A 24,402-nucleotide genomic window follows, 5' to 3' on the forward strand; every position below is an offset into this window, starting at 1 on the left:
CACTAATAGAGTTTGAAAGAAATAAAAGTAAAGACATAAAGACAGACAGAGAGAGATACAGAAAAACCTGATTCAATTCCTAAGCTATTGTTAGGCATTGCTTTATTGTTTGCTGATTGGATTTGACTGTATCGGAACACCTCCAGGTGCTGTTTCTGCACCTATCTCCACATCAGCATGGCGTCACCGTCTCCTGATAAAATGGCTGCTAATACCCATGATGAAAGATATTTGGAGAACAGGCCCATTTGAACTCCCCAACTAACTAAAAATAGAAATGTAGATGTAAAGGCATCGACTTCAGAGTGATATTAGCAACCCACTTCACACTTTGAAAAGCAGTGAGATGAGTGATTTTTTTTACACTGAGTGTCAAGCTGTGCTACACACGCATATCCCAGAGTAGTATACCATGGCCATTTCTTTTCCCCTACATGAATAATTCTGTCTGAATAGGATAAGATGTTTCTTTATATCAATGAATCATCAGCCGCTACAGCTCTTTAGTGTCTCTGTGAATGGTACAGTAGAAATTTAACAGTGTGAAAAGTGTGTTTGAGTGTGTCACTGTGTGTGAGTGTGTGTGACTGATGAGATCAGATTGATGTTCTTGACCTTTCCTCTGTGCATTTGCAGAGCCTGGGAGATATCCAAGACGTGGTGACTGAGGAAAGTGAAAGAGTGAAAGAGACAGCGAGCAAGAAGGAGCGATGGCACTCGTGTCCCTGTCCTGGTGTCTCAGTGCAGCTTTGGCACTGCTTTGGAGCACTTCATGGCCCCAGGCTCACTCAGCCTTGGCGCCTGAGAATGAGGTGCCACTTCGCCCTACTACATGGTTACCAGAGGGGAAGATCACCTCTGTAACTCTCCCCAAAGGACGAACTCGCAGGTAGGGGAACAGATGGGATGAGGAAAAGATATGAAGCAATACGCTTTCATATAGTCTTGTTGTTGGTTGCTGTTGGAGCCACAAATATTTAACTAAATAAACATTTTACTTTATTATATTATTTGCATTTTCTTTATTCATTAATCTGTTTATTATATTTTTGGTCTTTTACATTAGTTACTCTACTCCAGTATATACAATATATACTGTATATCCAAATGTGTGTGTTTAGGAGACATCTGCCACTACAGCTGTTAGTAGTGTAAATGTCTAACCAAACATACTGAAAACAAGATGAGAATAAGATCGTACCTGAACATGGACAATGAGACTATATTTTATATGAGAACAAAATCACAACAATAATCAACAGTGTTAAATAACATCCAGATTAAACTCCATTCAAACCAACGCATTGGGAACATGATGGATGGTGTTGATGACAGGGTACTTGAGCTCATTTGATAGGGCTGTGGGAATATGATAGGCAACAACCACTTTTGTCTATAAAAAGACAGAAAATAGACATAACATAGTAAATAATACCGCAATCAAAATTTACGAGAGACCAAGGATTTTCAAATTGCTTGTTTTGTCCAACTAACGAGCTGAAATCCAAAGACATTTAATGAACAGTCACATAAACAGAAAGTGAAGCCAGCATATGTTTGACTTTGTTGTTCAGTAGTTTAACAATTATTTAGTTTAAGTTAAGTTTACATTTTATGAAATTCAATCTTGCAATTAAATTTCAAATGTCGGTATTAACAAATAAATAAATAAAATAAATAATTGGATTGTGCCAACTAAATATTCTTGAAAATCTTTTTTGCTTTTGAAACCAGTTGAATTCTCACCTCAAGTGGCAGATAGTTTCATCTTGTGTAAAAGTGATTACATTTTTAAAACTCAGCACCAGACTAAATTACTTCTTGACAGTCAAGATTTGTGCTCATTTGCAGTTCATTGTATACCATATTCAAATCTTGATGCCTGTTCGTCAGCAGATCTGTCCTTGTATCCACTTCAATAACAACAAGTCACCAGACATCCCCCAGACCATCTTTTTAGAGACAGTGGTTGATTCCAACACCACTGTAGAGCGAGCAACAGGAAGTGGAGCCCATTTGGCCTGAACCTTACAGAACAGAGCCAGTGCCTGCTTTCTGTAGCTGGGAGCTGAAAATTGCAAAATGTGTCTCCCTGTGTGCTGCAGTCTGTCCACCGGTGCAGTCATGCAGAAACGCGCAGCAAATAATGGAGAAAAAAAACACTGATTCGTAAATTAATCACTCTATTAAATAAGTAGCATACCGCCCTTGAGAATGACAGTGTCGCACATCTGTTTAGAAACAACCGCCATCTGCACAACATCAAGAATGATGCTGTGTGTAAGGGAGGAGAACAAATATTTATTAACAAACAACCATGAAGTTACTTAATTGGCTGTGACGAAATTACATCTCACAGAAAAGGTTGCATCATAAAGAGACCTTTGTGGAACTGAAGAACTTAAGACTGACTTAAAGTGGCTGCGTGAATATCAGATGCCCTTTAACTTCTTCTGAAACTCTGTCTAATATGCAAAATGGTTGTGTGAATATCAGATGTCCTTTAACTGGCCCTGAAACTCCATCTAATATGCAAATCCATATTCCAACATGCACTAATAATGTCCTCAAAACATCTGATGACAATAAGGGACATAACTGTTTCTATGCTGAGCACGATCCCAGGTAGTTACAGCAAACAGACAGATATCCATCTGAAACTGTCAATGCAGCCTTATCATCTAATTCCCAGGTCACCTCTCCTGATCTGATATCAAACGTCTGATCAGCATGTAGGCAAATGGAAACACAGCGATTGGCAAATGTTTGAAACAGCTGCCAAGTTGAAATGTTAAAGCTTCAGGAAAGAAAATTAGAACCAGTCTACAGTATCTTCAAAATCAACCATAAAATGAAAGAATGTTGCACGGTATGCAATGAAAGATATCTTGTCTCCTCATCCATCAATGTGCCGCTGAATGGAAACAGGATGTTATCTTTTTGACATTCCCTGTGAGGAATCAAACAACTTCTTCCCGTTATCTTTGGTGCTCCTCCACAGGCTATACTTCACACTGAAGAAGAAGGCTCCTGCGATGTCCGTGACTGTCAGCCCATGTGACCTCCCCATCGAGTGGAGCTTGGCTGCCCGTACCATGAAGGATAAACCGCTAAAGAGCCTGCAGTGTGAGTGGACAGTAAGCCCACAATCTGCAACTTTAGACATTCACTTTACCCTGAAGATCATCACAACATCTGGGAAAGCAAAGATAATCTATTTGATATTATCATCACCATCACAGGCAGGGATTTAGGGGAGCAAAATACCCTTAATCTTATTTAACTTTGTACTTGCAGAAGACAGTTTTCTTAACTTTTTGGAACAGCTTTATTGAAACTGAAGTACGTCATAGTGAGGATGATGAAAATATTTCTACTATTAACTCTTCCTAAACTGAATCCTACTGGCCACTAATGCATGAACTGACACAGGACTGGGATCGTCTCTGGTTGGTACATTATAGATTGTCGTGCCATGGAACACACACACATACACACATCAAGTCAACATAAAAGATCAAATATTAATTCAGAAATAGCACAAAAATATGTTGATATTCTACATTTTTTTTGGCCTAGTGAATCAAATAAAGTCAGAAGATTAACACATGATATGTAGCACATTTACAAGATAGCAAAAAACTGAAGTCAGGGCAATATATGCTCCAAGTAATCAAACAGAATCAAATTCTCAAACTAAGGAGACAATGATTTATGAATATGCCTCAGAGCTCTCCATGAGGACTTTTCCAGGTTAACTAAACACACTTCTCTACATGGTAAAATAACATTATGGTGTTATAAAATGACACATGAATCATTCAGATCCTAAGCTCATGGGTCCCCATCGCCAGCCTGAATTATTCACTTTGATTCTGTAACATTTGGTCTCATTTGAGGAGTGATTTCTCATTTCAAGGAGAGATGAACAGCGAATATAAGTGATGACGGGTTTTTTTTATTTTATTTGGCAGTTTCGTCATTCAAGTGAAGAGTGTGTACTTCAAAACAAAAACACTTTAGGTATGAATGGAAGTACTGACAATCATTTTTGAAGTGGCAGTTGACATTTTCTATATTTATTTGTTTATTTATTTGGAGATCGGGATTCTCTGCATATGCACCAGGTTCTGTATGCTCAGCAATTTGTTGTTTGTGTATGCACATTATACAATTATTTGCAATTATGTGTCCAACAACAGTATGCTGTGCTCAAGTACAGTATGACTATATCCACATAAAGTAGTATAATAATTTTCTAACTAGTAAGAGAGTAGTCAGATTTTGCTAATTCTATCAACATTGTGCTGAAACAACACAACAAGTAAAGGTATAAGAATATATCGTTGTGGTATTTGAGCCACACCCTTTCCAGGGATTATGTAGACTGCATTTTCCTATGAAGATACCTTCTGTAGAATCAGTTAAAGGAATACTTATATTTAATTATTTAATTATAAGTATTATAAGTATAAAGATGGAGCTGGGCGGCAATTAGCTTAGCTTAGCACAAAGAATAGAAACAGGAGAAAACAGCTAAGCTTACTCTCTCAAAAGCTCAAAATTACACCTCCAAGCACTCTTTCACTAACTAATTAACACATTCTATCAAATGCTTTATTCCTTGTTTGTTTGGTCCTTGTTGGTACTGACCTTCTCATCTAACCCTCAGCAAGATAATGGATAAGTAGTTCCTCCAATATGTTGAACTATTCCTTTAAGGACAACAATTTAGAGCCTCATGTAAGATAATTTGCTATTGTGATAGTTATCTATAGATATCTATAGATAGATAGTTTGTTATTGTGATCATTTATCGTTTATATAGAGAAAAATATGTTCTAACCTCTTTTCTTTACTCACAGGGAGTTCCAAAAAGAGCACACCTGAGGTGTGGTGGAAAGGTCCTGGGACTGAGGTGAAAATACACAGCTTTACCGGCAATGTAGTGGACACATACAGGGGTCCTTCCAATCCCCATGCCTCCATCTACATCCTGAGGGTGCGATCCAAACAGCAGAACACCAGAGTTACCATGTACCTCCATGAAGGCCTGGGGACCTCAGGTGCCTTCCCTCTCGTCCCAGCTGACCCTCGAGTGCACACACTAGGTGTAGGAATGACAAGTGTCACCCTCAGCTGGGCACCCAGTGCTTCGCTAACCAGCCTCCCACACACACAGAAAAATTATGATTATTGTGTCCTTGTCAACTCTCAGCAAAATTACAATAGCCTCTGTGCTGCCAGAGAGAGCATGAGGAAGGAGAAAGCTCAGAACCAAGAACAGAAGGAGAGGACGAGGAGAGTCACAGTGTGGCCAATTTTGAAAGAATGGTGGTGGCAGCAGTGGGACACTTTTCCTGAGACCCAAAGTCCATCTACTTCCCTCAGCGATGAGTATGCTGATCTCCAGTGTGTGTGTCAGGGGACAGAGAGTGTTTGCACTGTCTCTGAGCTCCTTCCTGACACCCAGTATTATTTTGATGTCTTTGTGATTGACAGGCTAAATGGGACCAGCATGGCCTACAAAGGGGCTGTTGCTAGTACGCACGAGGAGGCTCGACCAGCGATCACCACACTCAGAGAGGGGGAGCTAAGGTGGGTTACCTTCCACGACAAAGCGTCCAATTCAGAGCAGTTCTTCAATTTCAATCCGCGAGGCTGGCAGCAGAGTGGTCTCCTCACACTGCAGAGCTGCGGTGGAGATGAAAAAATCAAGGTCACAGTGTCCAGTAAAGGTCAAGTTTTGACATCCCAGGCTGTGGGAGGAGATTTAGTGCAGATCTGGCTCCAGGGAAGTCCTTCTTATTTAATCCACTTGGAGAGAGAAGGAACCATCCCAGGGAAGAGCTCTCCTGTTGCACATCCAGCTTTACCAGGAGGTCTGATGGCTTCAGTCAAAATTCAGACATCTTCAGCCTACCACCGCAGAGGTGTCCCGTCATTGCCACCCACCTTGCAGATAAAATCCTTCAACCGGTTGCGTGGATGCAACAGTGTCACCCTGGCATGGATGGGCACAGAGGAAAGGAGCTTGTACTGTGTGTACCGCCGAAAGCTAGGAAAAAGTGAAGCAGATGCTGGGGGAGTATCAGCTCTAACTGCACCCTGTCTGGGGCCAGAGTCCCGTTCTGACACCGAGAGAGTTCTCTGCAAGTATTTCCAGGAGCTGAATCCTCGGCGGGCCGTCACTACAGCTGTGATCGGGGGCCTGGAGCCAGGGATGGCCTATGTGTTTGATGTCTATCTAATGAGACGCTGGGGGATCCCTATCAAGTATGCCAGCAAGATGGTGAAGACCAGAAAGGAATGCTGAGCTGCTGCCCCCTACAGGAGGTTTTAAGACTGCCCCTGCTCAGGGGAAAATGCATCGGCCATGGACATGCTGTAATGACTGACCATGAGAACAAAGCCATTTGACTGTTGTGGAGAGACTGTTACCATAACAAGGACGTATTCCCCCTGGAAGATTAATGGTTATATTCAAACTCCACTTGCACTTGATGCAAGTGGATGGAAATCATATGAGAAGGATCTGCACACCAGCAAAAGTTCATAACATTTACAATACAACTCTCGTGCTTTTGTCATTTTGTTTTTCATTGTTGATCATGATAATGATGTGCCAGTTGTCCAAGTGCTTATTCTGTGTCTGAGTACAAAGGACAGATGAAGTTTGTGATGACAGAAAGTCAATAAAAAAAAACAACAACAGAGACTGTGCCAAATATGCAACAGAAACAGATGGGGCAATAATTGGATAACATCTAAGACAGGGAGATTTGCAGTGTATATACAGTGCTGCATATTGTACAGGCTTATAAACACAGATGGGTGCAATCTACAGATGCTTAGTTCAAAGTCTGTGTGTATCTTTGTGTTCTGCTTTCGCATGAAGCAGTGAACAATACTTAGTGACTTGCCTCATTGTCTTTGATGTATTCTTGTGCTGCTTCAAATGCACCAATAAATACTAGGGTATCTGTACGTTCTTGACTGAGTAATACATGTATGTCAGCTGGATACAAACATTTGATTTTCATGTAATTATTATTTTCAGGTAACTATAGTTATAACAGATGAGGCATTGGTCGGTTCAGTGCAAAACTGAATTTCAACTTTAATTCTAAGAGGTTAAATGGGAGTATAAGAGTGTCAGTGTTTTGGGAACTGGATTTCTAAACTACATTGAAGGATTACAAAGATGCTTACATTTTATTTTAAATGGGACAACATTGGCCTGGGGTTGCCAAGCCCTTTTAGAGCAATATTTATTAAGAAAAAATCTGTCCTTTGCCTGACAAGTATCCACTAACAAGCTTCACATTATTTTGACAGTAATTTTTTGATAATCTTCTTGTCTGTGTTTGTCAGTGAGAAGCCAACAGAGCAATAATACATTAATACATATTAAAGGTGCAGTGCATAGGATTAAGTGGCATCTAGCGGTGAGGTTACAGATCGCAACCAACTCAATACACCTCCCCCTGCCCTTCCAAGCATGTAGGAGAACTTACAGTGACTGTTAAACTCACAAAAACCACAAAAGACCCTCTCTTGAGTTAATGTTCAATTTATCCATTCTGGGATATTGTAGACACATCATGGCTGTGCAACATGGCGGGCTCTCTGTAAGAGGACCCGCTCCCTATGTAGATTTAAAGGGCTCATTCTAAGCCAGGGGTGTCAAACTGAATTTCATCCTGGGCCACATCAGCATTATGGTTGTGCTCAAAGTGACACCTGTAAATGTAAGACTAAGATATAAATGTATCTGCTTGTTATCGTAATTGCCTCTGCATTTGGTTATTTTTTGTAATAACTTAAAAATTAAAAACTTGCTCTGAAAGCAGAATACTAGGAAAAATAATGTCAAGCAGACATCCAAGTACATAATAGTACAAATATTACACAATTTATTTAATTTTTAAAAATTAAACAAACAAAATAGTATAAGTAATAAATAAAAATAACAATGAGGATTGTTTTACTTTGTGTAGCCCTCGTTCCTGTTTCAATCCAAAATGTATAGTTGCTTAAAAAATAAATGGTCAAGTATTAGGCCTACTCTACACTTGCAATGACTTCCTTATATAAAGTTGTAGATGTAGTTAAAGGTTGAATATGTAGAATATTTATTAAAAGCTATATATTTTTTTTAAATAATACAGCCACGGGGCGTTTTGAGGGGTACAGAATGAAAGTATTGCTTTTCCATAAAAAAAAATATTTAGTCTGAATTAATATTTTTAAAAATTTTTGACGGGTTCGACAATGACGTTCTGTGTACATTGTACCAGCCAATTAACGGCCGGAATTGCGGGTTACCAGGGTTGTCTGTTGTTCCGGTGCAGCTACTGTAGGCTGGCACTGGGTGAAATGGAGTTGTAAACAAACACGGCCGTGTTGGACTCACTAAAACCAGCGTTTTTTTGCTCTCAAGTACAACTTTTCATCACAAAACTTCGAAGGTAAGACAGAATATCTGTTAGTCGCTGTAAATAAGTGGTTGTTTACCTTTGTATGCTGCTGGTTCACTGAGTTTTTAGCGCAATAATAGTGGTACTGTTGAACTCGCCAGGGTCTTAGCTTTCATATGAGATGCTATTTGTTTGTGTACCATGAAGTATCAAAACGGTAGCAATGGAAATGTGGAGAGTGGGTTGACTTTCTGACGCTATTCGGATTTTGATATTTGATCATTAACCTCTTAACACACGCTGTTCCATTCACGGGACGGGACGGATGTTAGGAGGTAGCCACACGGTCTTCTGAATGTTTTAAACACCAACCCTTAAACATATATACTCATGCCGTACATTGTTGGAAAGCTTAGATTGTTCTGATTCATTCAAGACCACTCACGACTTATATGGTTGCTCACAGCCGTAATAGTATTACCGATTAGCTCGGCTAGCCACTCAGCTAAGTGAGAAAAGCTATAATGCCTACATACCTTCAAAGTCTTCCCTTTATCCACAACGATCATCTTATGACTCAGGACTTTCTGTACAGCTCGCCAAGTATCCATTCTTGTGAAATATGAAATCCGTTTTCATAAAACCGGAATATTTTCCTCAATATGTCCATGTATTTAGTCCAACACGTAATGTAACAACACAAATAACAAACCATATACGGTCCGCTACTCCCACTGGCGTTACAATGTAATGTACCTCGGTGGTTTCAAGTCAGTTACAGCGAGGGTATGTTCGCTTCCTGTTTTCAAAATAAAAGCACCAACTCTATCGTTATGGTTTTCTTAATAATAAAAGGCAACGGGTGTTTTATTTTGTGAAAATTACCGGAAGTGCGTTACTCGCTACGGCTAATTTGAGTGGCTCCGAATTCGCAGGAACAAAACTTTAAGCAGATGTTATTTGGACAAATTAGCGTCACATTGTGGATCTAAAGGGCTACTTTCTCGCCTAAAAAGGTTAGACATGTGGATAAAGTGGTATATTTACAGAGTTAGAGCTAAAATAAAATCCGGCACCGGACCTGGCAAACCGACTGCTGGAATTACTTTTTGGTTGTTGCGACTACGATCTCGAGACATTAGATGGCGTTGTTCTGCTCATTCTACATATTCTATCTTTAAGTGAAAGCAACAAAAGTTTATTTCAGTCTTGGTAGCCTTATTATAGGTCACAATGAAATAGCCTCCTAAAATGCGCATAATGATACTGGTCAGGTTCTGGTTGAGGTTACTGAGACATGATGTGGATGAATGTTGCATGGACACACCAAATAGATCTCTCCAAGTGATCACCCTAGATATCCCACCCCATCCTAATCCATGGATCAATCCCTGCACATACTAACAGATACAAAACATACAAAACACAACCATTAGAATGCATTCATATTACATTATACCTAGTCTGATTGAAAATGATATACAATTTCATGATGTTGTATATTTGGAGGATTTTAAAATGCTTACCTATTTGTTATTTGGCCAGATGACTGACGCCATTTTCCTGAGGTAAGCCCGTCAATGTATAGCCTCTAGGGTGGCAGAAATCCATGAAACAGCATGGAGGTTGTCATTGCTGATGTGTGACCTATGCTTAGTCTTGTTGAGATGAAAATATCTGTTCACACAGGTAGGTGCAAAACACAAGTCCAAAATAGACAGGACACAGAAGTTTGAAGTCAGAGCTGTGGCATCAAAGTAGGGGGAGGAGACAGTAAGATTATAACTTTTCTCTCAGGAAACTGATGCACTGCAGCTCTATTAACTCCATCTGCAGGCGATGAGGAGCACTGTCGACATCAACGGTGAAAAGATTGGCAAAGATGGCAAAGGTTAAGAGCTGTGCTTTGAAGTCAGAAAAGCACTGACTGAATTCGTCAATCATTAAGTTCAGTTGGCAGTTAATCAAGATAAAAGGAAGGCAGAGTAACAACATTTATGGTGCATTCAACTTGTAACTGCAGTCGGAATTTCCGAGTTTCCGATTAGAAATTTCGACTGGAGCGCCCCCTGAAGTTGGATCTCTGACCCAGAAAGTTGGACGTACAGCACCAGCCCAGAACTTGAAATCCAAGATGGATCATCGACAGTGTGAAAATTGTAGTAATATCCTATTTATTAGCAGTTTTATCATATTTGTGTCTAATTAAATCAGTCGCACACACAACACTGTCCAACTTCTATCTGTGGACATGTTGCTATGGTGTTTGTATGAGGAAAACAAAGCAAATTGTGTTTTTATTAACTGGTATTGCTATAACTGGCTAACCTGGCTAAAACTGGTTTTCTGACTTCTAAACTGGAACTATACAAACTCAGGTGTGACGTCATTCCCAGCTCCATCTCCCAAGATAGATAGAACGCAGCATTAAGCTAGGAGTAAATTAGCATCTCTTAAACTCTCCGGCAGTCTGTTCATACAGTTATAAGCTGGTTAAATCTTTGTTTTGAAACGTTAAAATGTAAAATCTCATGTGCCATGTCCGACCACAGCAGAAAGGAGAGCTAAAACTGCTTGTTTCAGACAGAGGCTGAACTGAGGGTCTGCAAATAGGACCAGTAGGCCACATGATAAATAAGGATTTAAAAAAAAAAAAAAAAGTGAATCATGCACAGCTACTCTAGTTGAATTCTAGAATAAAAATATAGTGCTTGAAATGTGCGTAATCGGTTCCCCTTTAAATGAGATGCCATAACAGACCCTCGTTAAGTAGTCTGACGAATGGGATTAATGTAACCAATGACAGAGCGCGTATGTTTGAAACGTCACCACGTCACTATACGTACGGAAGTGCATGACAGGCTAGCGCGCCAACTTAGTTTAGCAAACAAAGGGGAACACAGAAAACACGACTTCTGCTGCTAGCTACAAAACACAGCTTTAAAAACTCTTCTAAACGTCCTTCCTCTAAAGCACAGGGTTGTCAGGATGGGTTTGCTCGAACGCTGCGACGAGTTCTTCAAGACCTCAAACCTGTACGAGGTGCTGGGTATCAACAAGGAGGCGACAGAGGCAGAGATCCGCAGGGGCTACTACAAAGTGTCACTCACCGTGCATCCAGACCGGGCTCCTGAAGACCCGCTGGCCACGGAGAAATTTCAGGTTAACTCTTCAATCCACATTAATAAGTGGGACTTTGGCATGCTTCTGTTTGTAGGATATATTTGAACATTACTCCCCCCTTATACACCCCTCGATTATGATAATGACAGGTGCAAAACAAGCAAATTGTGTTGGAGCCACTGAAGCCACTTTTTAAAAGACTTTGCTCTTTGTGTTGGATAGGGGAGGACGGGGTTTACTTTACTTTGAATTCCTTATAAACTATATCCTGAACAGCTTCCCTTTTATAATGTGTAAAGGAAGCCTGAAGTGTCAGGTAGGAATAAAGTGGTCTTACTCTCCTTAAGCTGATTCTGTTCAGAAGATATGGACTAGATATATCACACTATATATGCCAATATGTGACAAGCATCTCCAACTGGGATTTTTTGCTACCAGCAAAGCTAACAGCCACACCCTTAACTATTGCTCTCTCTCCAGACTTTTTAATGTTAATGTTTGTTTTATTATAAACTCATTGTGTAAAAGCCTAACAGAAAAACACTGAAGAGCTGGGTATTTATATGTCCACATGAAAAACACTAAACATACTCTCATCTCAATGTTAAGACGCTTACCCCAGAAATGACCTTGGAAATAACATCTCACCCAAATTCAGAAAATTTGTGTTCCAAAACTTTTTTGCAGCGCCCTTTAGGGATCAAGATCTAATGAATGTGACAACTAACCCTGTTCTCCCTTACTTTATAGAAATTAAGATCACTAAATGTCCAATCTGCAGTCAACGAGGGCTGGGCAATATGGACAAAATCAAATATCACAATATTTTTTACCTGTATCTGTATTGTAGGGATGAAAATTGGTGCTTTCCCAAAATATCTACATAATGAGATTTTTGATAAATAATCATCAGTAATGTGGATATGACTAAATGGCATATACAATGACATCACTTTACTGTAATGCAGCATTTTAAACCAGAAAAACACAAGACAACATTTATGCCATATCATGATATTATCCTCCAAAATCTAAGACAATATTTAGTCATAGAGGCTGTGGCTCAGGAGGTAGAGCGGCCGTCCACCAATAGGAAGATTAGCTGTTCGATTCCCGGCTCCTCCAGTCCTCGTACCGATGTGTCCTTGGACAAGATACTTAACCCCAAATTGCTCCTGTTGCTGTGCCAACAGTGTATGAATGGTTAGTTTCCCCACTATTTTGTTCCAGCATCTTAAAAAGTAATGGACAGATTGATTTATAAGGAAAACAGTTGTTAGTTGCAGCCCTAACATTGATGTTGCTTGTTTTTAAAGCCTATACAATATGTCAATATATTGTTACATCTCCACGTCATATTTTTATATTACTGGTATAAAGTGTATGACCGTATCTCATGCTGTGCTTTTTTAAAGGGCTGCAGATGTGTGTAAAATTGAGTCTCATCTGATTGTGTTTGTTGTTTTTTTTTCTCCAGGTGTTAGGAAAGCTGTATGCAGTGCTGAGCGATAAAGAGCAGAGGGAGGTTTATGATGAGCAGGGAGTGGTGGATGAAGAGTCTGACGTCCTGAGTCAAGACCGTAGCTGGGAAGACTACTGGAGGCTGCTTTTCCCCAAGGTACTGGAGCACAGCAGATTTATTTATTTTTCTTTCTGACGTGATTCATTAATGAGTCACATACATTGTTTAGTCTTTGTTGTGTGGATCATACATGTGATGATGTGACCCCTGCAGTGAGTCACTTGTATACCAGGAATTTAATGTTCAATGACATATAGCAGATGATCAAGGTTATTGTGTCATTGCACCAGCTGTAGTACAACAAATAAAAAGCTACATGTACTCAGAGTTAATGGCGGATTAATGCAAACAACACATTGGTTGCAGGATTATAAAATTACCATAATTTTATCCCTAAACGGTGCTCTGTCTCTGTCCATCCCCTAGATTACTATGCAAGACATCCTTGAATTTGAGAAGAAATACAAGGGCACTGACGAGGAGCGGGAGGATTTGCTCAAGCTGTATGTGAAGTACAAGGGAGATATGGACGCCATCACGGTCTCGGCCCTGTGCTGCTCCCAGGAAAATGAACCCAGGCTCTGCGGCATCATCCAGGATGCCATTAAAAACGGAGAAGTCGAAGCATTCCCAGCTTTCACTAAGGAGAATGACAAGAAGAAGAGGGCTCGCAGGAAGAGGGTGAGAAATGTGTTGATGTTAAAGCCAGAAAATCCTCACAGCTTATATTTTATTTCTTTGTCCAAGAAAGCATCTTATAATGTAAATACTTCCAGTGTTAGTAACATGATTGCAATTGACCTTCCAGGCTGACAGGGAACGACAAGAAGCAGAAGAAATGCAGAAAGAGATGGGGCTGGGCGATGAGGATGACAGTCTTGTGATGATGCTCCAGGTAAAAAAAATGCACGTGCGCATGTTTGAAATTGATACAGGTTTTTTTTTTTTATCTCAATAACTTTCATCTTTCTTATTTTCCAGCAAAGGCAAAAGTCCAGAGAGCAGTCCTTTAACAGTCTCCTGTCTGATCTGGAAGCAAAATACGCCAAACCAAGTGGAAAATCCCAAAAATCAAAAAGAGGAAAAAAGTGAAAATTGTACAAGCTCTACAGCAGATAAAACGTGTAGGTGTTATAACACCTTTTTCAAAATAAGAGCATTCAAGTACACGTATGAGCTGCTGGCTAACGTTCTGTGTTCCTCCTCATAAATCTGTTTATGTTCAGTGTTTGAATATTTAGTAACTTCTTGTGTGACGCTAATGTAAATGTATGGTTTTTTTTCTGCCTTTTATGTTGTGTGTTAAGTTTCCAGAGAACACAAATAAATTCATATTTATATACATAATCTGTAATAGGTTTTATTTTTATTTTGTATAAAATAGAAAATGCATTGAAGAGAATGCATTGAAGAAAAACTTTCAAGCTTTGTCACCTTTTTAGCATGGCTGTCAGATTATTTTAACAACAAATGAAGGGAAAATCACCCTTTGTGCAGTTACCCTGATGTTACCTGACAAAGCATTCCCATTTGGCTCTGCACAGGTAATAATGCAACAAAAAAACAAATACAGTATTTTGTACAGGCATGAGAAATAAATTATTTACAAACATAGTTTTCTATAACTGCCTCTTATATTTCTACATTATCTTAGTAATGAGGTGGCCTGTACAGATGTTCTGTCAGTGCTCATGTGGTTTTAACTGAGAAAGGCAAAAACACTCAAGGTGGCATCTCTCATTCTTGTTTGTTTGTGCAACGATATGCAATGAAAAGCTCTGGGCCCATTTAGTTTAGTTTTTTTCACAGGCCCATTGAAAGTTGTGTCCTTATAAAAGATACAGTACCAAACTCTGATGTTTTATCAGAGGAGAAAAAGTGCTTTTTATCCTCTCTGTCTGGGTGGATGTGTTGTTCCCTGCATAGTCATTTACCAGTACAACACACTGCAGAGGAGAATATACAGTACATTCACATATAAATAGATATATACACATTCATACATACCAAATACAAATATCTACACATACACCTCTTACTGTACATGGAGATGGATTTTTCCTGTCAACAGTTATTTGTGTTTGGCAGCCACAATAAGCTGATTTCTGAGATACAAAAATAGGCCTTTAACAAACTGTACATAAATTCAGCAAAGCAGCATAACATGAAACAATTCTGCTACCTCTGTCAAAACAAGAATTGTTAAGTGGGCACAGATGCTGTGGAGTGTTGCACTTCATTGTTCTGTATTAAGATGAATGGCTGAAGGGTGCAGCTATCGTGGGGGCAAACTACAAGCCAGGTCTGCTGGCTCTGGAAGAGATGCCTCCCCGGGTGTAAGAGCGAGCCGGGACTGAAACAGGCACCAGTGGAGCTACTAGGGAAGAAGAGGGATAGGAAATTACTGAACATAGACTTAAAACATCTTAGTAGTGTGTAAATCTTACTCAAAGCCAGCAGCTGCAACCTCTCACATTCACAGTTTGTCTGAGAACGAAATCTGGAAGAATTTCATCAGCTGCTTTAATCTACTGACCTGGGGCGGGGGCTTGCGGGTCTGGCTCCTCTTCGTCTTTGATGGGCGAGTGGCCCAGGGGATGGTGGGAAAACGAGTCCAAGAAAGATGAGCTGCTGATGCCAAGACTAATGCCAGTCACACCGATTCCAAGAGAGTCTGGTTGAATTATAGAATAAATTGATGCATAAGTGATTAACTGAGGCACAGTGTAAGTGAAAGCTAATATTAAAGTAGCACAGAACAGGCAGATGAAAAGGCAAAGGTCTCAGTATCTTTTCCAGCGGAATATGTTTATGTTTCTAATTAACAATTCAAGTTGAAATTCTGACCTGTGCCCACAGAGGCTCTGCCTGCCCTCCCCTGCCCGATGTTGTCCAATACTGTGAAGGAGCGGCGGTAAGGTGTGTCCGACTGAGAAGAAAGCCAGCGGTCAAACGTACTGTCATGCATACTGATCATACTGAGCACTGCTCCCACTAATTACTCATAATTATAAAAGCAACAACAAATTATTATTACTGCTCCACTTTTGAGGCAGTATTCTGAGATGATAGAGAGCATCTTACCCTGTATGTGTGAGTGGTGTTGGGCCGAGAGAAGACATCTAGCAGGTAGTGACGATCTCTTGGTATTGAACTGCCAGCTTCATCATTTATAGCGCTGTGGGCACGGCTGGACGGGCCTTTCTGACGCTGATGAGATGGAGGAAAAATACAAAAGTTTTACGCAGTGTCACAGACAGTTTACCAGGACGTTTAGTAAATGCTACAGCACAACTGGTACATCTTTTAGAAAGCCTTCATTTATCTCTGTTTCTGTTCAGGTGCTGTGAGTTAATCATTGTCAGTGTGGTTGTGTTTCAGTGACATTATACCTGTGCAGGTTTGGACTGCTGCCCTGACTGGGATGACTCCGGGTCTCCAGTGCTGATGGGGGGAAGGAGTGTGTTTCTGCTCAGAGGCAACAATGGAGACGTCAGGCGGTCGCTGGCCGTGGGTCTGTGGAAGAACACGCAAACTTATATAAACACTTCCATGCAAGTATAAATAGATTTACTCACTTCTCTCTGAAAAGATAACCGTGGGAGTTGTTAAAATTCACAGCTTAGGTGTAAGGATAAAATTCAAAGTTAGAATTTTACCTCTATATATATATCAGCGATACAAGAAGAAATGTGATTTGTGGTAATGTTTGTGCTATAACAAATTATTTCACACAGCAACATGTTGTATCATTGTGGAGTTGACATGAACTTGAACATGAGTCTACCATTCAAGGTCACAACTGAACCTGAATTTTGCGGAAGAATTGACATACCCAATGAAAGGTAAGTGAAAAAGCACACTTCACCCCATTAGTTTTTTACTCGCAGTTCATGACAAGTTCATCTGTTAAGTTCACACATGAAACATCTATCACCTCCCGCCCCCATTATTCTACTGCACAGAGCCATAAGGCAAGTTGAAAGAGAGCCTGCTTTCAAAGTAATCTCTCTCTGCTTCTGCACAACTTCACAGATCGCAGGGGAGCATGAGAGAGTAAAAAGTAAGATAGGAGTCTAGGTGGGGTTGGAGGTTCCCATGATGCCAAAACTCACAGACGTGTCCCGCGGATGACCTCATCCATGGATACCGCTGCGCTGGACTGACTAAGGCCGGGAACCAGTGGCAGGAGGGTTCGGGGAGGAGGGTTTCTGCGTCGAGCTGACTGGGCCGGACGGGATAGTGAAGAAGAGCTCTGCTCTATGGTTCGGCGAGGGCGAGGCTTGCTGGAGGGGACCACACTGGAGCCTGGTCTATGGGATGCCCGCTCCTCTGGCTCCCTACATGGGGAGGAAAAGGTAGACCACAATTGATGAATGGAGCATTTCCACCTGCTGCCAACTGGCCAACTACTCTGCCAAACAAGGTGTTAGGACCAAGGACAGAATTGTGGCGTGAGTGAGGCAATGCCACCCTTGATTTTTTAATTAAATGTGAAAACAAGATCGACGCCACATCAAAAACATTAAAGCTTAAAAACACATCAGGAATATACAAATGTGTCATATATGTGTCATTGATTTTACTCTCATTTTGCTATTTTTGGAACAAATGCTCATTGGTTAGAAGAGTAAAATGTGTCCATACTGGGTCCTGTCCAGAACACCCAGATTTCTCTGCTGTAGGGGGATGCTGTGGATCACGATGAGGTCATTCAGGTTGTGCTGGGTCACTGCTGCTCCTACTGGGACCCGTCCAGCCTGGGGGAATGGTGTGAAATAAACAGAAGGAAGGTGGGGAGGGGGGAGGTTAAAGGAGAAGGATGAAAGGATGGGAATTATTAAGGGGTCAATGACAGAGAGGTAGGAGGGGAGAGAAGGAAATATGGGAGGAAAGGCAGGGTAGATGGAAATAATATCTTTTAGCAGTAGCCTAATGGTTAGTTATTTTCATACAGTTGGCGTGCAATGATATCAGCTGGTCCCTCTTATCTGCTATGCCACCAACCAGAAATAACATTCATAACACTTAAAATGCAATAAAAACAATAACTAGTAAAACAAAGCATTCCAACACTCTGGTGATAGAAAGGAAGAATTTAAAGAAAGTAGTTCATGTTGAAAATAAGTTGCAGTAAATTTCAAAAGTAAAATGGTGTTGATGCTTTTGTGTTAATCAACAGGCACAAGCACATACATTCTACAGATAAAGATAATGAGCCGCAATGGACGGCGTGCACAAGACACGCCACCATTTTGGCTCTAAGTGAGGGAGTTACATACAGTGGGCGGCTTTTTCTGCTTTTTGGATTTCCGTCTGGACTTGTGCTTTGAGCCCCTTGACTTTGTGTTCTTTAAAGGGGGAAGAAAGGCACGAATGAAGGAAAGGAAGGAAGAACAGAAGAGGGATGAGGAAAATGAAGAAGACAAATGAAAAAAAATGAACGGAAGTAGGAAAGAAAAAGAGGGAAAATAGACAAAACACATTGGCAAGGTGAAGGGCAGAGAGTAAAGAGAGAAGGAAAGACAACAGTGATACAAGTTAATGAACTGGAAGCACTGAAAGACTGAAAGAGCAACAGGCAGGAGTGAAAAATTGGTGATAATCAAGTGTGGACTGTGGAACAGAGAGGAGTGTCTGCAAAGGCTTCACATTTAGGGATGCTGAGCAGATGTTTCAGACTCTTCTCAGGGGTAAAATGTCTTCTACTACAAATCAGGATGGATTCCATCTGAAGATGATTACTTTTTTTTTATTGATCTACACATGTATTGTATTTATAAAACACTAACTAAAACACCAACTTAGTTCATCATGTTAATATTTTTCTTTTCATGAGATATCTTGCATTCATTAATACTGTGAAGAAAACTCAATGTGAAATGTTCCTGAAATAGATAACAAAGCTGCGGCTCCCAATCTACTCCCTAGGAAGCACCCCACCGCCTCTCATTCAATCTTGGACCACTGACCTGGAACTGCAGGCCAGCTGTGAGTGGGGGCACCCTGCTCTGGCCAAGTTTGGGCAGCATGGTGGGCAATGTGGAGAACAGCATGAAGGGATTCTGGGAGTCTTGCTGCACAGGGCTCAAGTTCCCAGAAATCTTGTCGTCATCTGCCAATCACACACGTACGATCACTTTCAAATACTGCACGATAAATAAGAATAGACATTTGTTGATGTTATTGAAGCCTAATAAATGCAAATTAGCCCCACTTGAAGTGCAGCATTCCCATTGGCGTTGGACTAGCTCTTTCATCCAGCCGACCAGCTCCTGCCACACGTCATCAAACAACACGTCGAGGACAGCTTGGCGGCGACACCGGTATGGTGAGACAGGGGGCATGCAGTGATGCCTCCGACCCGAACAATCCTGCTCCCACTCATCCTCCCTGTGCGCGACAGATAGTTAATTATTTCAACCATACTGAAAACATATGGACAGCAGCTGAGGTTCAGATCTTGTCTCTGCAATAAGATGAATATCACAGCATGAGAAAAGTAAGTAACTCACAGGTCCCTGCTATCAAAAGCCAGATATTCCTCCATCAGACCTTCTACTTCAATCATTCTTGGCTCTTCTTGCTTGCTGGAGCTACTGGAGGTACCAAGATGCCCATCCAAGTCTGGTGAGGAGGACTTGATCAGCGCCGCTCTCCTGCCCAGCACGTTCAATCTTTAGGGGACACACATATTCATGCATGTATGTTTTCTATAAATGTGAACTCAAATAAAGCTGACTATCCTAAACTGACAAACAGAAATTCAATCCAGCCACAAAACATTGCATGCACATACTGTTTTGTCCTATTGTTATGTTTCATTATGTCATTTTTTAGAAGAACTAGCCAGACAGTGGCACTGCCTGGTGCCTCACAGTTATCACAGATATCCCACATCACTGACTTTGGCCAACAAACTGGCTAATAAGTGAGAGGATCTAGGTCACAAAATCACAGTCAGCCAGGGCTCCTCTATAATTGATGCAGTAACAGCAGTCATCCAGATACCCAGCTATTTCTTGCGAATTGCATGAACTAATTACACATCACATTTTCTGACAAACATTCTCGATTGTTTGATGTTTATTTCCTGTTGCGCAGTTTGCTAATATCAGTAGCTCTCATGAAACTTGACCTAATCTGTTTCCTCAGAATGCAATTTCAACAAAATGAATTATACATGTTCTATTTTTAATATCAGTATACAAGGAGAATGGTTCGACATTAATACAAGAATGTATTCTGCTTCATAACTCTTTGAACAGTCACATAATGTTTTTAATGATCTAGTTTTATTTAACCCTTACATAGTGTTCAGGGTCAATTCTGACCCATATTAACATTTGAGAGCTGTAAAAACACCCTGTACACATTTTGTTGTTGTCTAACTTTTCCTAATGGGACCCACAGTTTGAAAATGCATAATTTTTCTCATATTTGTGCAGAACGCTGATACACATTTTTATATATGCAAATGTAGAGTTTGACCTGTGTTTATTAAAAAAGTCAAATATCAGCATTCAAACATGTTGTGTTCATCATATTTTATAAAATGTTCTCCTGGACAAAAAAATAGTGATTGTAAATGTCTTTATTCCATAAGATTAATCAAACATGCATGGAAGACTGATGGGGAATTTATTCATGTAAATTGGTGAAGAGACTTATTATGAGTCAGAATATGAACAATATGTAAGGGTTAAAGTAAACGCATCTATCATGTGAACATTGATTTTACGTGCCCTTCTAGCAGTAAGTCAACCGATGAATCGGAGAAGTAATGACTTACTCTGTGCAGCCCTGGTCTTTCTCCAGGGACTTCACACTGCTCTCTTTGCCTGCTGATAGGCTGCTGCTCGAGCTGCCCTTCCCTGAGGTGGCGTACCACTGGAAGCCCTCATCACTGGGACAGACCAGCTGACTCCCCAGGATCCTGAGTGACACACACGATTGGATTTTTTTTCAGGTTTGTCACCAGGTTCAGCTTTATTCTTTGATCCCACTGCTGCCCTGGTTCATTCAGCACTAAAATGTCAGGCAGGGAGTAGAAAACGGTAGATAACATACCGAAGATGTGGGAAACGTGTGGCCCACTGCTGACATTCATCCTGCAGTCCCTGGAGTATCCCTACCCCGCTGCCTTTCCCCTCGTACAGCTCTTTGTCGATCTCCTCAAACATAAGCTGCACCTGCCGTGATGCTGCCTTGTCAAATTCCTATGGGACGGAAAAACCGAGAGACAGAAACACAGGAATGAAGGCTACTTATTCCTCTGTTCTCATACACCAGCTCTATGACTGAAAGCTGCTGCTTTTTGGGCTGCTCATCAGTTACCATCACCATTCTTTGTGTATCTCACAGTAAGCTTCAACATGCAAAATAATTAGCCCCTGTAGCCCTTTGGGATGTGTGTATGAATTTGTGATCCAACTGGATCATTCATGTGTTATAACAAAATAAAGAGAGTGAGAGGAAAAAGATCATGGTGAGTTAGGACTGAGTTACTTTGTGTAACTCGAGGGTTTTTTTTTTCCTTTCTCGGAAGCAGCTTGAGGACACCAAACTAAATAAATCATAGAGTCCTGGAAAAGTTTTGTAGAATACAGCTGAGGCTAGAAAGTACAGCATAATAACAAACCAGTGGAATTAGTCCTTGCATAAACAAAGAAGTAGCATCTACAAAGGTTAAAACTCTCTATACAGGTACTGGCTGTATCTTGTTTTTCCTCAGGTTCGTCAAATGTTAATTAATGTTGACAAAAAGGGATAAAAGTTAAGACAAAAAGCATGATAGTAAACCAAAATCTGACATTAAAATTGCATGATGATATATTTGAGGAGTCTTTTTGTCTTTGTAACAGAATAACAGAAAGGATGGAAAAATGCCAGAGGGAAAAACAATGTCCTGTGTGTGTGCACGCTAGAGCGCTTCTCTTGAGTGAGAGAATGCCAGACTGGCATCATCACATCACATTATGATTGTTTTCTCAGGAGTAGACTTACATCGTAGCCCCAGGAGAAAACAGAGCTCCTCTCTGTGGAGATGCCAGTGCCTGTTGAGCTGTGAATACCTGACCAGGACTGGTTGGAGTCCACTGAGATGACGGTGAGACAGTCCGAGGGGCCTGAGGCAGCAGATGTCTCTGAGCTTTACCGAAAAGGACAAGGAAGATTTATGACTTATGTACAGCTTGAGAAGTAATGTTTCACCACTTTTATACAATAACATACACAGTGATTATGTGTGTTCTTTTTATTTAAACACATTCAAACATCTAGACTCCCTCAAAATTTAAACCGAGTCTATGTGGCTGCGTAAATCCTACTGGCGTGACTGTGGCGGAAATAATCACAGGCAAGGCTTCAAAGTGGAAAGTAAAGGGCAAATGTCAAAGTGATTGAATATTCTAACAGGCTGCTTCATTATTTATTCTTTTAACTGCACATCTGAAGGAGGCAACATGATATCAATTAATCCACTGCGTATGGGTATCTCTGGTTTCACATATCAAGAGTCTTCAAGAGAATCAGCTGTCCACTCAAGAAGGTGTAACATATCAAAGCACACAAGGTACAAGAGTGTGTGTGTGTGTACTAGTTACCAGTAGTTTCATTTTGGCCTTACGCTTGCATTGCCAGGAACAATCCGTGCCTATCTGTCTGTACAGCTGCTTGGTTACCTGTTGTGAATGGAGACAGCTTCCTGCAGGTCATGGAGGTAGCGATGAGGCGTGTGGTTATCATCTGCTTCCTCTGGTAGAGGGTGGTGGTCCAAGCTGCTTCGAGACAACCCACGACTGCACAAAAAGCAAGACTGACAATGTTAACTCAGAGATTGAACTGATGTTGGAGAAAACATCAGTGATGGCCCCACAGTCACAGGAACATCCCTCTCATCCTCTCTATGCCATGCTGAGGCAGCCATGTGTCTCAAAGTGCTGTGGGGGGGGGGGGGTTATTACCATCAGCCATCAGACTGCATCACCACAGCTCCCAGTACCACCCACTAACCCATTAAAAAAGACTGATGCTATCTACTATGTAAATCCCAGGAACATTGCACCTATATATATATATATATTTTTTTTTTTCAGGAAATTCTGAATTGCACATTTATTTACACAGAGATGTTTACCATTAAAGCGTCCCAAGGTGGATCAATAAAGACACATCTTATCTTGTTTTATCTTATCACAATAAGATGCAGACTTTATTCTAATTACAGCCGTAGATCATCTTCCCAAGTGGTAGGATTGAGACAGCAGTGAGATGTCCAAAATAAACATATATATTTAAAAGATACAATAATAATGTTGTATACTGTTGTATCCTTATTACAATATTTGCTGATGTCTCTGTTTAAAGGACTATAATGGCAGTTTTGCATGTCGTAACCCTTTAAATAATTCGTGGTGGAAAAGTCTTATTTCATTTTCTCACAATATAGAAACACAACTTTCACTCGTTGAGAGCTAGGCAACTACCTAAACTAAACTATGAGTGCTATCAGTGCAAATTCATGTATGTTAGCTCTACTCACATCTCTAGTTTGTGTGATACAGGTCTTCTGTTGTATCGTGAAATCATCCTCCTTTGTCTCCGTTTTTTATCGGCTCAAGCCCTCGTCTCTCATTCTTGCCTCCACGTCCTGAACTCACAGCTTAGACAGGAGTCTGACATTACCCACCGATCCACAGAAAAGCACCCGATGTACAAGATTATCTACTGCAGATGCTAACGTTGTTTCTGACTGTGTTGCTGCTAAAAATAGGTTACATGGACGGGCAGATTAAGTATCAAGAAGGCACAAACGGCATTGTATATTCCCTTAAAACATCTCCCCTGCTATTATTAGCTTGCTACAGTCGACCGACATCTTGTGTCGTCGAGAAATCGCCAACCGATCCGCTTAATAGCTTAAAATAACTGAGTGTTTAAGGTTAGCGTAGCCACTAACAACAATAACAAGGCTGTCATGGTTACGCAGCCTCGTCGCCGTATGGCCTTAAGGGAAATCGAGTTTGAACCCCAACAGAGGAACTGTGAAACAATTAACAATTTGACTACAACTCCCAGCATCCATTGCGACAACGTGACTGCGTTTCTAAAATGTATCCGCTAGTCTTTGGCGGATTGCAGCGAGAACTGTACTCGTAAATAATGATTGAAATTGATATTAATTAAATTTATTATCTTAACTTTAAAGTATCTTAACGAGTTTTTTATAATTTGGGGAATTTTTCAGCGGACGAACAACGAAATTTGGTTGACCTACTATATAATGTAGGAACTATTAGTTGTCACACGAGTGTTGCAGTCCGGTAGAAATCACAG

General features: G+C 40.6%; 3 protein-coding genes across 4 annotated transcripts; 2 read left to right on the top strand and 1 right to left on the bottom strand.

Annotated features, from left to right (window-relative positions):
- Positions 1-710: 710 nt before the first annotated feature.
- On the top strand, positions 711-6,316 carry ndnfl (neuron-derived neurotrophic factor, like). The gene is made up of 3 exons (XM_053332598.1): positions 711-889; positions 3,002-3,126; positions 4,866-6,316. The coding sequence occupies exons 1-3, from the start codon at positions 711-713 to the stop codon at positions 6,314-6,316; spliced, it is 1,755 nt and encodes a 584-aa protein (XP_053188573.1).
- A 4,962-nt stretch (positions 6,317-11,278) lies between these two features.
- dnajc9 (DnaJ (Hsp40) homolog, subfamily C, member 9) lies at positions 11,279-14,341 on the top strand. The gene is made up of 5 exons (XM_053332725.1): positions 11,279-11,582; positions 13,021-13,161; positions 13,492-13,746; positions 13,874-13,960; positions 14,047-14,341. Exons 1-5 carry the CDS (start codon positions 11,409-11,411, stop codon positions 14,155-14,157), a joined length of 768 nt encoding a protein of 255 aa, XP_053188700.1. The 5' UTR covers positions 11,279-11,408; the 3' UTR covers positions 14,158-14,341.
- A 162-nt stretch (positions 14,342-14,503) lies between these two features.
- Positions 14,504-24,044, bottom strand: fam149b1 (family with sequence similarity 149 member B1). Of its 2 annotated transcripts, none has more exons than XM_053332724.1 (15): positions 23,609-24,044; positions 22,749-22,865; positions 22,072-22,216; positions 21,136-21,284; positions 20,858-21,001; positions 19,581-19,742; positions 19,283-19,458; positions 19,038-19,180; positions 17,713-17,825; positions 17,181-17,405; positions 16,458-16,581; positions 16,150-16,275; positions 15,913-15,994; positions 15,602-15,739; positions 14,504-15,439 (listed from the first exon to the last, which is right to left on the bottom strand). In XM_053332724.1, exons 1-15 carry the CDS (start codon positions 23,653-23,655, stop codon positions 15,357-15,359), a joined length of 1,974 nt encoding a protein of 657 aa, XP_053188699.1. In that variant the 5' UTR covers positions 23,656-24,044; the 3' UTR covers positions 14,504-15,356. The 2 variants fall into 2 exon arrangements, with proteins under 2 accessions (XP_053188699.1, XP_053188698.1); XM_053332723.1 differs by having other exon boundaries at positions 14,504-15,442.
- Positions 24,045-24,402: the final 358 nt, after the last annotated feature.

Source organism: Scomber japonicus, chromosome 14 (assembly GCF_027409825.1).
Source record: "Scomber japonicus isolate fScoJap1 chromosome 14, fScoJap1.pri, whole genome shotgun sequence".
NCBI classification, from domain to species: domain Eukaryota; kingdom Metazoa; phylum Chordata; class Actinopteri; order Scombriformes; family Scombridae; genus Scomber; species Scomber japonicus.

What these genes read in the sequence shown, in the direction of transcription:
- dnajc9 (XM_053332725.1), top strand. Translation starts at nt 11,409, where the DNA reads ATGGGTTTGCTCGAACGCTGCGACGAGTTCTTCAAGACCTCAAACCTG. An exon ending in TGGCCACGGAGAAATTTCAG is followed by an intron (nt 11,583 to 13,020) that starts GTTAACTCTTCA and finishes TTTTTTCTCCAG; the next exon opens with GTGTTAGGAAAGCTGTATGC. An exon ending in GGAGGCTGCTTTTCCCCAAG is followed by an intron (nt 13,162 to 13,491) that starts GTACTGGAGCAC and finishes TCCATCCCCTAG; the next exon opens with ATTACTATGCAAGACATCCT.
- fam149b1 (XM_053332723.1), bottom strand. Translation starts at nt 23,655, where the DNA reads ATGATTTCACGATACAACAGAAGACCTGTATCACACAAACTAGAGAT. An exon ending in ATGGGAATGCTGCACTTCAA is followed by an intron (nt 19,181 to 19,282) that starts GTGGGGCTAATT and finishes TGTGATTGGCAG; the next exon opens with ATGACGACAAGATTTCTGGG. An exon ending in GTCATCCGCGGGACACGTCT is followed by an intron (nt 16,582 to 17,180) that starts GTGAGTTTTGGC and finishes GTTCTTCCACAG; the next exon opens with ACCCACGGCCAGCGACCGCC.
- ndnfl (XM_053332598.1), top strand. Translation starts at nt 711, where the DNA reads ATGGCACTCGTGTCCCTGTCCTGGTGTCTCAGTGCAGCTTTGGCACTG. An exon ending in CCCAAAGGACGAACTCGCAG is followed by an intron (nt 890 to 3,001) that starts GTAGGGGAACAG and finishes GCTCCTCCACAG; the next exon opens with GCTATACTTCACACTGAAGA. An exon ending in ACCGCTAAAGAGCCTGCAGT is followed by an intron (nt 3,127 to 4,865) that starts GTGAGTGGACAG and finishes CTTTACTCACAG; the next exon opens with GGAGTTCCAAAAAGAGCACA.